This window comes from Trachemys scripta, chromosome 2 (genome assembly GCF_013100865.1).
Source record: "Trachemys scripta elegans isolate TJP31775 chromosome 2, CAS_Tse_1.0, whole genome shotgun sequence".
In the NCBI taxonomy this organism is placed as follows: Eukaryota; Metazoa; Chordata; order Testudines; family Emydidae; genus Trachemys; species Trachemys scripta.
Genome location: NC_048299.1, coordinates 43,641,357 through 43,655,321, shown reverse-complemented (window position 1 = coordinate 43,655,321; position 13,965 = coordinate 43,641,357). Strand labels below are relative to the sequence as shown.

The following is a 13,965-nucleotide window of genomic DNA, read 5'->3' as shown; positions in this document are numbered from 1 at the left end:
TGTCTGGGGATTGGTCCTGCTTTGAGCAGGGGGTTGGACTAGATGATCTCCTGAGGTCCCTTCCAACCCTGATATTCTATGATTCTCCCCACCCCACCCATGATACATCTACACTACAAAAAAGACCCATGACAGTGAGTCTCAGAGGCTGGTGTAGGGGCTCTGAAGCCTGGCTGGGGTGTCCAGAGGCCAAGCAGGAATGTCTACACTGCTATTTTTAGTGCTGTAGCACAAATCCTGTGAGCTGGAGTCTGTGGCGCTGAGATGTGCTGCTGAGGGGCGGTTGTTTTTTTATTTCAGTGTAGATGTAACCTCAGCTGCCTGACTTCCCTGCTATTCCCAAGATTTCTGTTGCATTCCTTTGAGGCAAAAGTCACAAGTCAGTCTCCTATTGAGACTGCATAAAACATGCAGAAGTAGCAGTAGTTTCAAGTACATTTGTTTTAAAAATTTCTTCTAAGAAAAAGCAGGATGTTTGAAGAAGCTCTGTATGGTTTTAGTTCTCCTCTGTAGTTTCCAGCTGCTAAATCACATTAAAGACAACTACAACTAGATTAAATATTTTTCCATGTAACCAACTGGTGTAGTTGCCATAGGTTATGAGATTGCAAACGAGAGGGGAGACTATTTGTACAGTAGTGGGAGAGGAAGTGTCCATGGCACTACGTGAAAATACATCTCACAGCTTGAGAACTATTGGGGCCTGATTTTCAGAAGTGCTGAGGACCCACAACTCTATCGGAAGTCGAGAAAGACTGCAGGTACTGTGAAAAATCTTGCCTCTGGGGTGAAATACTGGCTCCAATGACTTCAACAGTGCTAGGATTTCACTGTGGTGTCCTAGTGGTGATGCTCTGAATGTCCATAGATGAGGGCTTGGCATGAGGCGCTAGAAGCATTTACATAATTTTGAAGCAACCCCATTAGTTGATTTATGAATAGTGTTGATGGTTTCTGAAGAACATTATGTTCATCAGAAGGCTGGACACTACAAGGTTAGGCCTTGAACAGAAAATATATAGTATATTACATATCAAAATGTGAAATTCCCACTCTCTTAAAGTGCATTAGTATTAATTGTAGAAAAAAAAACTTTTCAGACAAAGAATAATTATGTAACAAAAACTTACCTGTGTTGAGAATTTATAGGAGATCTAAGAGGCTCTAGGTCTGATCTGGATCTATCAGAAGAATGTCTGTGTTCTCCATAGAGCTCCAGCCCACCAGCTAATGAATCAGGCCGTAGCTCATTACCTAAAACAACAAAGAAGTATTGTCTATACAAAAAATATCAACCTGTGAAAATCAGACATTTTGCACATTGACAGATATCCCAGGTGCACTCTATTTTACACGTGGTAAAGTGAGAGTTAAAAACTACAGCTAGTTAAGAAAGTGCAGCTATTCTTGCCTACTAAGCTGATCAATACTGTTTACTTGTAACTCCTTCCTCTGTCTACAGCCGTCTCTTGTGTTACACTTAGACTGTAAGCTCTTTTGGGGCAGGGACTGTCTTTTAGTTCTGTGTTTGTACAGCACTGGTACAATGGGGCTTCATCTCTGACTGGGGATCTTAGCCACTACAGCAAAATAGATAATAAATAATAAAAGTAATTGCCACTGTTTGATCACCTGTTTTGACACCTAATCTGAAATTAGGAAAACCACAGAATAGTTAAGAAATAAATTCACGTATACTCACAAACTGCATGTCTTAAACTTCTAAGACAAAGGAAGTCTCAAACAGCTGTATCAGCTCTTTTGTTTAGTAAGAGTAATTTTTGTAAAATGGAAATTTTATGTTCTACCATGAGCTTTCCCAGCATATAACTATGGGTTGCTTCCCCCCCTCTCATTCAGGTACAGTAGTTACAACTTTTCACTTCTCAGGATCTTGGCGCTTCCTGCTACCACGATCCAGTCAAAACTTCCTTGAGGCACTCTCAAAAATAGCTATTTTAACAGTATTGAGTAACTATGAATATTGGGTGCAGTTTCACAACCAGGATTGGGAGCTCTGCAGAAAAACAGTTTTCAGGTAGAAAAGTTAGATTTCCTTTTCTACTCCATAGGCTGGAGCTATGGGATTCTGCCTAGTAGTACCCTAATTTGCATAAGGCTGGCACTGCACGGAGTTGCACTGGTTAATTTAGAACTATAACTCTGATGTAGCCCTATATTAACACTATAATACTTAGTGCACGTGTGGTCTGTACTCTCAGTCGTTTCCCAGCAGAGTTCCATTGCTAAAGGAGACTCTCATTCAGCCCAGGAAGCTTTCTTGAACCTCAAGAAATAGAGACTACTTCATTCTTTTAAGATTTCTTGATAGGAGACCATGGGTGAAATCCTGACTCACTATAGGCAATGGCAAAACTCCCATTGACTTGAACAGATTCAGGATTTCACCCCATATTTACATAGCCAGGAGTGAGTAAAAGGCTTTTTGACCCTCCTCAGGCAAACAGAATCAGATTTCCTGGATTTTGGGTAGAGCTGGTGCTAGGCATAAGCAGATTAAGCAATTTACTTATAGCCCTGATCAGCTCCAGGGGGCCCCCAGTCACTATGTGTTGGGGGGCAACATTTTACTGCTAGGGCCCCCAATGGGCTAGCACTGCCTCTGATCCAGGAGACATCAGACAACTTTTTTGTCTGGGTTGGAGTTAAGACAAAAAAGGAGGAAGTGTTGCACAACACAATGGTCAGCAAAATTGCCTAGTCTGCCCTTGCCTCAGGCTGGTGTGGTGGGCCCTGTGATAGTCAAGGTTCCTGCCTGTCCATGCCCTGAGAAGGATTTACTCAGTAAGCCACCCTTCTTAGAGCTGGGGGAAGGGTCTCTGATACCGGAGAACACTTCAGCAGGCACGGAAAAATCTCACAGTTCACATGCTGCTCTTTGCTGAAGATGAAGCTGCTACGTTTAAAAAAAAAAACAACGACTGCACACAGATTTGCATCTGATGAGAAGCAAGGTACAAGAGAGTTCAGAGTAGTGTCTGTGCTGAGTGGAGTGGCGTGAAATCTGAGAAACAGATAGGTCTAACAACTGAAATGAAGGGGAAGGAGCAACCCATTGGTTCCAGATCACGGGAGGTCAACCTAAAATGTTCACTCAGCACTAATATAATTCATGGATGATGCTTCTTCAGACATTGCCAGTCAGTGAGTTACCTGTGTTCAGGCTAAAGCCATCCCTGTTGACACTTATTAAATTAGAACCTGTAACTCGGTACCACCGACGAACCAGGAACTTCATTCTGCATTTAAAATAAAAAGATACTTTAGAGTAAGCCAAGTATTTCTTTATTTAAATAACAAGCCTATAATGTTCCAAGGCGTATAATAATCCACACAGCAGCAAACTGAGTAAGGAGATAGACTTTTAAAACCTAAAGAACCTGGATTAAACAGAAATAGAATTTACCTAAGAAAAAGATATGGGCCATATTCTACCTTCAGTTATACCTATACAATTCCAGTGATGTCTGGGTATTGAACAGGCCTGACTAAGGGCAACATTTGTCCTAGATGTCTACATTACTTAGCATTAATATCTTAAAATATAAGTCACAACAAATAACTGCAAAAAATTTCAGCCCCAATGCAGAAAAAAGGTCCATGATAGCAGTGGTATATTCTAAAGTAAAACCCTTAGTCACTAGTCCCCCATCTTGCAAACACTTTCACTCATACTTAACTTGAGGCATGTGAGTAATCTGAATTCAGGGAACTGTTCATGTGCCTAAAGTTAAGCATGTATGTATTTTCAGCATTGAGGCCTCACAAAGGAATTAAAAAACCAGATGTAGTCAGAGTATTTACTGCTTATACACAATACCGCTATCATCTCCAAAAAGTTTAATTATAACAACTTGATTTCTTAGATATAATTCCATTTTATGGATTACAATGCCTGTGTTTTAAGGGATTGTTTTTACTTTTTAAAGAAAAAGTAGGTTACAGAAAAGAAACAATGATACATTTCCAAAATACACAGGCACTCTGGAGACGTCACCAGTAATTCATTAGTAATTTTTAAAGCTTGTTAGCATAGCCCATAAATTCTGACATCAGTGGATTACAATACAGAGCCAGGCTGCTTTGATTTACAGTTGTGCTGCAGAATGTCTTAAACAACTTGCTCCAGTCTTCTACATTACCACTGTTCTGTGTAACTCTGCATTCTTTTTAAGATGCACTGTTTTCATGGTTACCAAGACTTACAATTTAGAGTGTGTCACAAAAAATGCTGGATTACACAAGATACTTTATTTGATAAAATATAAGGCTCTATGTGAATTGTGGGATGATTGTCAAATAATTGTGGCTGAGTTACGGACAAGACATGGAAAATCGTGGAAAAGTAATAATGGACCTATATTACTTGCGGTAATTTGGAAAAGCTGGCTGCCCGTGACTGACAGCAGGAGCCCCTGCGGCCCAGGACTGACAGCTGGAGCCCTGGTGGCCCAGGACTGACAGTGGGGCTGATTGTTAAAATACAATATACGGTAACTCCTCACTTAAAGTCATCCTGGTTAACATTGTTTCGTTATTAGGTTGCTGATCTATTAGAGAACATACTCGTTTGAAGTCATGCAATGTTCCATTATAAGGCTGTTTGGCTCTCCCTGCTCCGCCCGCCTGGCGCTCCTGCGGGGAAGCGGGGTCAGAGTGAGGGGGCTTGTCCCATTGCTTCAGCCTCCACGCCCTGACCCCGCTCCCCAGCAGGAGTGCCAGGCAGGCGGAGCGGGCAAGCCGCCATGCCCCAACTCTGGCAGGAGGGCCGGGCGGAGCGGGGCAAGCCCCTACGTCCCGACCCTGCCTCAACTAAGCTTCACAATCATCATTGGTGTGTAAATTGTTTGTTTAAAATTATTTAAAACTTATAGTGTATATTTATATAATGTCTTTTGTCTGGCAAAAAAAAAATTCCCTGGAACCTAACCCTCCCCCCCCAATTTACATTAATTCTTATGGGGAAATTGGATTCGCTTAACATTGTTTCGCTTAAAGTCGCATTTTTCAGGAACATAACTACAACGTTAAGCGAGGAGTTACTGTATATACACCTGAATTTAGTATCAAAATTGCAGTGGAAGCCTAATATTGTGGGATCTGCAATTTTGCAATATTGCAAATTAAGTAGGGCCTTAATAAAATATATGTTAAATTCAATGTTCACATTTGGTTAACCTGTAACTTCCTGTGATTTACCTTGAAATTGCAATGGACACTCTGACCACAGAGCGAAATTTGGTAAAACCCTTTGAACGATGTGTAATAATTTCTAGGTCAGTGTATGAAGGCTGCCCACCCATTCTTGCAATGAGGGCCAGGGTGGCTTCTTCACACTCTTGGAATCCACCTACTAAGAGCAGTAAGTATTTTTTCTGATATATGAGAGCTTTCCGAAAGCTCTCTGCTCTCAGGTATTTTCCATAAATTATCTAGATGACAAGAAACAAAGAAAGCACTGTAAGTAAAGCATTCAGAGGACTGTTACAATTCCAAGATTTTTGACATCATTATTGTTGAAGTTCATCTGCGATTATTCACTTCCTGTCCCTGCCTGCACTAATGATAACATTATTTGAATGCCAGTTCCATAATATAGGGATGTTTTGAGTTGCAAAAAAATATGTAACTTACAGAAGAGTGTTTATGTCTTACCCCAGGGAATGTTATAATGGAGTTCCATGTCTCCAAGACCAATTCTCTGAAAACTGAATCATACTGATGTCCCCAGTTAGTCTAAGTGAGAATGATGGTGAATGAAATGGAAAACAGGCCCAGTTCTAAACAAGACAGCCCACTGTGCTGAGAGAGTGCAGTTGGGGACAAGCTTCCTACCTTTAAAACAGCGTTTTCAGAATTCGATCCCAATTCTCTCAGAAAAGCTTCACTCCTTAGTTCTGCTCTCAGTTTGGACAGCTCTGCATCAGCTTGTTTCAAAGATTTCTGTAGTGACAGCTTTTCTCTGTTCCAAATCTCTCTCTCAGAGGCAATGAGTGTATCGATATTAGCTCCATTGTCCAGTGAGTGTCTAGAAGACTGCAGAGAGACCAAACCCTATTTTTAGCAACACATCTTCTTGTCATTTATTCATTGATTCAGTAGTGTGCTCATCACATTACTGAGTAAGAAATCTAGGTCTGAGTTGAACCTTGGGCCCTCACACTTCAGGATAACGGGTTGAGAGCACTGTGAGATGATGCTATTAACTTCCAAGGAAAAGTATACTCATTGCTTCTGTCTCAAGAACCCAAACTAACAGCTGGCTTATAGTAGCTTTATAGTCTTGAAAACATCTTGAGTCTGTTAGCTTCTAAAGTGGATGATGGGATGTAACCCGCCTGAGGAGGCACAAGAGACTTACAGGGAAAATGGCAGCCAACTATGCAAAGGTGGATGAAAACACGAAGTGCCTGTCTGTGGGAAAAGAGAGCTTGCCAAGGCACCCTGATTACAGACAGCTAGAGGTCAGGACAAGGAACAACTGACATCTGCTTGCTGGGGGGAAGGGAGTAGGGAAGGATGGGAAGAAAGGGAGAAAAGTTAATCACCCTTCTTCCCCTCCTCTTAGACTGCCAGCCCACTGAGTACTGAAAAGAACTTGTGTAGATATATTTCACGTGAAAAAAGGGTGATGCTTTTTAGTCTATACATATTTGTTTATGGCAGTGCATAGAGAAGATACATACATAGTCTCCACAAGGTCTTCTCTGTTGGTATCGTCTGAGTTCCTCCTCCAGTTTCATGGCAGCATTCCTCAAATTGTTCTTTTCCTCACTCAGTCTGCTGACAAGCCCTGTCAGCTCTGCATTTTGTCTCAGAAGTTTTTCAGTTAGTGAGGTAGCGCTGGCCCCCGGGGGCAACACTAACTTCAGCTAGAAAGGAAAAAAACTTGCATGAGATCAGATTGATACGACTCCTACCCTAGATGACAAGTTTTGTGGATGATAACAGTGCTTTGTTACTGTATCAGAGAAATCTGAAAAGCGTAATTTTAATTTAAACAACAGGTGAGTTAATACACAGTTATAAAGTATCAGAGGGATAGCCGTGTTCGCTGTTCCATGTCTCTAAGACTAACAGATTTATTTGGGCATAAGCTTTCAAGGTAACTCCCTTCTCTTCATGTGCCAATATATATTTATGCCTGTATCTGTAATTTTCACTCCATGCATCTGAAGAAGAGGGTTTTTTACCCACAAAAGCTTATGCTCAAATAAATCTGTTAGTCTTTAAGGTGCCACCGGACTCCTCATTGTTTTTACACAGGTGACTTTTTATGGTATGTTATAGCAGAACATTTCATCACAAACTAGTCTATTATAATAATAATGTGCAATATTTATTTTTATGATGTTCATATTTGTTTCTAAAAACCGAAAGAGCAGTTTTCAAGTTAGTGCTATCTTAGAACAAAACACGGAAAGCTAATTCTGAACTACTTTGAAAACATGCTTTGCACTGATGTTGGCTTTAAGGTTGAGCTCAGTCAAGAACCAAACATTGCACAAGTGTTATTCTTTGTGCCAGACTGCGTCATTTCATGTTCTGAACATTCACAATTACATGCAGATTTTCTTGTTGCATTCTCTTAGTAAAGACAACATAGGTTAATTAAATATCCTGTAAAAACTGATATAGTAAATATTAAACACTGATTTTTCACATCTGGGAAATAGTGAGTAAAGTTTTTCCCACAGTAGGTTGCAGCTATATGAATTACTTTTAGTACTTTTCCTAAAGAAAATGCTAGGAAATGTGAAATATACGTCAATTTGTGATTTCGTCTCAAAGTTGACAGGTAAAAATAAAAGGATTTACAGCACTCTTTGCCAATGTTAAATGAGCACAGACTATAGTTGACTCTTCACTGTATAAGTTTACTGTATAAGTTTACCAAAAGTGATTATGTTCTCACCTCTTCTAGTTGGGACAATCCAGGTAATGTTCCCAACAGTAAAAGAACATCTTCAATATTACTTTGTACCTCAATAAAGTTGTCATCATCTGCTGTTTCAAACTGTAACCTGGAATGAAAATAGCAAATATTTATAGTGTATGCAGAGTAATACAATGTAACTACAGTGAAGTATACAGTACGAGATTTCTGCATTTCTGAAGGAAGGCATAGGGAAAGTGATTGAAATTTCAAAAGTAAACAATGTTATGATAAACCCAATTCTCAAAAAGTAGAACTGTCTTTTTCTGGTTATTGAATTTTTTTTTTTTTTTTTTTTTTTTTAAAGCAAGCACCGCTTTCAGTTTTCTGTAGACACTGTTCATAAATACGACAGAGGATCCTGTGGCACCTTTAAGACTAACAGAAGTATTGGAGCATGAGCTTTCATGGGTGAATGCATTCACCCACAAAAGCTTATGCTCCAATACTTCTGTTAGTCTTAAAGGTGCCACAGGACCCTCTGTTGCTTTTTACAGATTCAGACTAACACGGCTACCCCTCTGATACTTCATAAATACAGACATTTTGAAAAGCTGGCCATTTCTCAGGTAAAGACACTCACAGTCCAAAAGAGTTTAATAACATTCCAAAGTGCTCAGTTTCCCATTTAGGCACCTAAATTAAGCTGGCCAGAGTTTAAACAGCACTCAGCACTAACAGCTACTGTTGTTTGGAAGGGGAGCTTTACAGTGCCCCCAGTCTCCCCAGAATTCTTAAACCGTTGTGACCAATTGTATCTGAGACATTTTCAGAAGTGCAGAATATGTTCAAAGTACACCTCTACCCCGATATAACGCTGTCCTCGGGAGCCAAAGAATCTTACCGCGTTATAGGTGAAACCGTGTTATATTGAACTTGCTTTGATCCACTGGAGTGCACAGCCCCACCCCCCGGAGCACTGCTTTATCGCGTTATATCCGAATTCGTGTTATATCGGGGTAGAGGTGTATTGCACTTCACACTAAGTTTTTCTGATATTAAATCAATGTAATAGCAGAATCAAAAACGGATTCACACTGGGCTTCCATGCTGCTGGTGTCACAAATAAAGTCCCCTCTTAGCAAGGTGGTAGCCAGTAAAAGAAGGTTCAGGAATGTCAATCTGAATGAGAATTTTGCAAATAAAATTCACAATTTATAGAGTCCCTGATAATCCTTTTTGTTTCACTATGAATGTTCAAAGCATTACTGAATACAATAATTACTCAGTTCTTTTTAGGGGTTTTCCATCTACATCAAGCTCAAGTAACCCCCTCCCACCTTGCATAAGAAGCCTCCTTTTTTTGTCTGAACTGATGAAGGATTACACTGAGTGTTAATATTTAGAACTGGATTCGCTACTTTGTGATCCAGTTTTATGCTGGTGTAACTTGACTAAAGTGACGCCACATAAAACTAGAGCAGTGGTCTCCAACCTTTTTATGCCCAAAATCATTTTTTGAATTTCAGGGCAACCCAGGATCTACCCCGTCCTTTCCCTGAGGCCCTGCCCCTTCCCCAAAGCCCCACCCCACTCACTCCATCCTCCCTCCTCTCTCACTCGCTCTCTCCCACTCTCACTCGCTTTCACTGGGCTGGGGTAGAGCGTTGGGGTTCAGGAGGGGGTACAGGCTCTGGGCTGGGGCTGAGGGGTTCAGAGTGTGGGAGAGGGCTCTGGGCTGAGCCTGGGGCAGGGGGTTGGGGTTCAGAAGGGGGTGAGGGGTGCAAGCTCTGGGAGGGAGTTTGGTTGCAGGAGGGGGCTCCAGACTGGGGCAGAGTGTTGGGGTTCAGGAGGCGGTATGGGGTGCTGGCTCCGGGAGGGGACTCAGGGCTTGGTATGCACGAGGGGGCTCGGGGTGCAGCAGAGGGTTGGGGTGCTGGCTTCGGGAGAGGACTCAGGGCTGAAGGTTGGGGTGTGGCCTCCCGCCAGGCAGCACTTACCTCCGGCGGCTCCTGGTTGGCAGCGCTGCTGGAGATCGCAATCAACTGGGAGATCCTCTAGGATCGACCAGTCGATCGCGATCGACCAGTTGGAGACCACTGAACTAGAGTAACACAGGAATGGAAATTCTGATTCAAGTGCCAAGATGCTACAGTTTGTTGGCCGCTACTAACAAAAACATGTAGCTGAAGATGCATCTAACCTGCTGGCGGCTTTGTGTGCCAATTGTTTCAGCTTTGAAGATACATTTTGTAGCTTTTGTCTGATGTTCTCCAGAACTTTACTTCCTTCACTTAGATCACCTTCTCCTTTCACTTCAGTCAGCGTGGGGTAGGTTGATTCATTCGTTTCAACTCCTTCCATTTTCTGCTGTAGAACCCAATTTCTTGTTCTCTCATTGGATGTATCCCAAGTAATCTGCATACGTATGTATAAAAATGCAAATGTTACATGTATTTCAATTGGAAAACACTTAAAATGTAACCAGTTCTAGGTCAAATTACAGAAAATAAAGTGCACATTGAGTCAAATTCTACACTGAATTATGTCCCGGGTAACCCTATTTACTTGAATGAGGTTGTATGTGGTCTGAGTCAGCACAGAGTTTTGTCCATTATTCCTCACCTTTAGCAAGTAGGTGATATTTCCAACACACACGGCCACATTTTGGTTTATGTGGGGTTATATACCCCTTCCAAATGGGCTTAGATATGCCCTGAAAAAATGGTGTTCCTAGGTAGGCCAATCCTATACACAATCACCTGGAGCATTCCTGAATAGGAATAATTTGTTCAATGGGCTGGGTGCTGGGACTACAGCTTGGTCTGCTTGGCAATGGATATATGTATGTGGACGTACAGTCAGGCTTTGCTTACTTCTCCAGTTGCCACTCTCAGTTACCCCCCTCTGTGATTTCAACTGCACAGGACACGTGGAGTGGTGTCACTAGATCTTCCTGGAGTAGGCAGAATTGGAGTGGTCTAATGCTCCTGCCCATGATTTTGGCAGCCATGCTATGCCTCACCAGCCAGGATTTAGCCCAAAGCAAGGAGAATCCCCAAAAGACTGAATTAAAAGAGTAACAAATGAATTTGATGAAAATTGCTCCTCAACTTTACTGGCCATCTAATCAAACTAGAGATTTAAGAGCAGAGTGACATCTTCAGAATTCAGCTCAGTGTTACACATTTTTCTAAGCTCTACTGTACCTCATTGAGATTCTGGCACATTGCTCTTTCAGCTTCCTTTTTTTCCTCCCTTGCCTGTTCTTTTTTCTGTAGCTCCTGTATTATTTCCTGCAACTTCTTTGCCTCATACTCTAGTTTATGAACATGTTGTCTCTTCTCTCCAAGCTGCCAGTGAAGATCTTCCACTGTGGACTCCAGTTCATGTACTTTCTTCTGTGCTAATATGTTAGCATCCTGTTCTGTTTGTAGTGTCTTCCTCTGACTCTGCCTCTCCTTTTCCATCTGTTGCCTTGTTTGCACAGAGTCAAGTTTATACCTCTCCATCTCACTGACTAACTCTACGATACGGTCATGTTTTTCATCCATTTGTTTTTGTAAATCTTTAAGTAACTCTTCAGTTGGTTTGGGTGTTCCATCCTGCCCCTTATCTTCAACACTCTGAAGCTGAGCACACAGTTCTTTCTCCCTTTCTAGGGCACTGCTCATTTCGAGAGCTCGGGTTTTCTCTGATTCAAGTAGCACCTGAAGCTCAGAGTTACGGCCTCGTTCATGTGACAGCTGGGCTGCATTCAGAACTTCCTGGGATTCAATTTTCTGTTGCAGATCACTGGACAGCTGTTTCTCTTGTTCCAAAAGTTTATTTAATTGTAAATTCTTTTGTTTTTGATCCTCAAGAGAAATTTTCAAATCCTTCAATAAGAAAATAAAAGAAAGTGACTGGTTATATTCATTTAAAATACGCCCTTTTGCTGAAAATGTAAAGTATTTAAATCTAGACCATTTCCTTTAATGCCATGAATCTTGATTAAAAAACAAACATTAAATACTAGAGAGAGCCAAATTCTTCCATATCCAGTGCTTTGAGAGGTAGCATGGATGTTGGGAAATGCATCCTCTGCCACAGGAGTCCTGCCAGCCAGGACAGGATTCCACATGTTGGGCCCTGGTACACAATGCTTAAAACAGGACCAACAATGTGCACCTCTGTATAGTGCTGTGTACATTCTAGCTAGATGTGGGGGCTGTGTCTGCTGCCCTGTCAGCCAATACATCTCTTTGAAGATGTGGTATATGCGGGCTGACCCCTTTCCTACTCGTATCTGAAACACCATTGTTGCGATACAAAGCCAGCTGAAATTCATATGAAGACTCCCATTGATTTCAACGGGCTTTGCATCAGGTCCTTTCTGCCCCGCTGCTTGTATGGGAGTGATTCTGTACACCCTCTTCCAACTCCAGTGAATATACTGCAGCAGCAGAGGGGAAATTCTAGCCCATAGTTTGCACAGTACATTAAACAAAAGGTAAGCTGGGATGAAATGTTAGAGAAAATCTGGAAGTATTTGTATATTTTTTAATGCTGAGGATAATTTGAGAGCAAAGATAGGGTACCTCTAGCTCTTCTCTTCCTCTTTCTTCATTGCGTTCCATTTTAGCTTTTTCCTTTTCTAAAGCCCATTGACGCTCTCTTGATTTTTTCTGTTCATTTGCCATTGTATCTTTTAACATATCTAGCTCAGCTGCTTTTTCTTTAACTTCAGTCCTAAGAAAGATACACAGGCTGCCTTTAGGGTTATTGTTTTTGTCAAAAAGCCACAAACTACATGGGGGAAAAAAAGCATTTAACATTAACACACATACAGAACTGCTTTTTAAGTCAGTGTGTAAGAGGTGTATTTGCAAAGTCAGTAAGGAGAATCTGTGAAAATTATTTCCTTAGCATGATTTTCCTGCCCTGGTCACCTCTGCTGTTGACCCCAAAGCAAGAGTAATTAAGTCACATAAGCTACATGGAACTGCACATAAAACTTATCACAAACTACCTGTAACTTTCTCACACCATGTCAGTCTCAGCATAAACTGTTTTTATCTTGCTATTGTGTTAATAAAATATTTAAAATTTTATATATAATTGTCTAAAGTAAGTACAGAAATCTCAACATATCTGTCCATAGGTTGTGAAAGTATTTCAGAGGAAGCGATAAGTAAAACTAAGAAAAACGAAGCTTTCCTTGTTTCCATAGGATTACATTTCAATTGGGATAATGGGCTACTGTTCCTCAGCAATATATTATAGAAATCTTAAACTCAGATGGTAACAATTTTCTCAATAAAATGAATATGGTAATAAAAGGCAATACAAGAATGAACATCTAAAATGCCAATGCAGGAAGGGTTAGCCACTGAAAACCACACCTGATGGTTTCCAAGTCTTTGAAGTGCTTGTGCTGGGCCTTAAGGGTTGTTTCAAGTTCTAGTTTAGCTTGGGCAAGTTCATTCTTCAGTTCTGAAACCATCATTCTCTCAGAATTCAGCTGTTCTTGAAGTTCAGCCGCTCTGTCCTTCACACTATGGAGCTCCACTTGCATCTCCAGTATCTGAGACTGCTTCTGCTGCATGTTGTACTCCAGCATTTCTAGAGATAACATCATTAATATGGAACTTACCCAGGTAGCATTCTACAAACAATGTTACTCATTTGGGGTGAAATTTGCCCCTGTGCATACGACCATCACAATTACTCTTGCTCCACATAAGCTTTCAAAATGGTGCCTAGGCCCTGTGCCAGATCTGTGTACAGGAGTGAATTTTACCCTTTGTGAGGATCAGTTAAAACATAAATATTTGTTTAGCAGGACTTGAATGCACAATTATTTCAATTTCTTGTACCCAACCTTTGGCTCCCACATGCCTTTAAGCTTGCAGGATCTGAGCAGGATCCAAATACTGTCTTTGAAAAGGGGCATGCTAAAATGACTGTAGTCCATTAACATTTTAAGAATTATAATTAGATAAAAATATACATTCTATAGATTATTTGGAAATATATAAAAAGACTCATACATTTTGATATTGCAAAATATACTCGTATGTAGAAAA

The 13,965-nt window shown here is 41.0% G+C and overlaps 1 protein-coding gene across 8 annotated transcripts in view; it reads right to left on the bottom strand.

Moving 5' to 3' along the window:
• Positions 1-13,965, bottom strand: part of AKAP9 (A-kinase anchoring protein 9) — a 213,544-nt gene that overhangs the window by 10,571 nt on the left and 189,008 nt on the right. For all 8 annotated transcript variants that reach the window (XM_034760411.1, XM_034760413.1, XM_034760412.1 and 5 more), the window contains 10 exons: positions 13,282-13,501; positions 12,478-12,628; positions 11,107-11,775; positions 10,101-10,315; positions 7,937-8,045; positions 6,708-6,893; positions 5,857-6,057; positions 5,221-5,453; positions 3,175-3,260; positions 1,131-1,254 (listed from right to left, as the gene is read on the bottom strand). In XM_034760411.1, the coding sequence (XP_034616302.1) occupies positions 1,131-1,254; positions 3,175-3,260; positions 5,221-5,453; positions 5,857-6,057; positions 6,708-6,893; positions 7,937-8,045; positions 10,101-10,315; positions 11,107-11,775; positions 12,478-12,628; positions 13,282-13,501 (2,194 nt within the window). The remainder of the gene's footprint in view (positions 1-1,130; positions 1,255-3,174; positions 3,261-5,220; positions 5,454-5,856; positions 6,058-6,707; positions 6,894-7,936; positions 8,046-10,100; positions 10,316-11,106; positions 11,776-12,477; positions 12,629-13,281; positions 13,502-13,965) is intronic.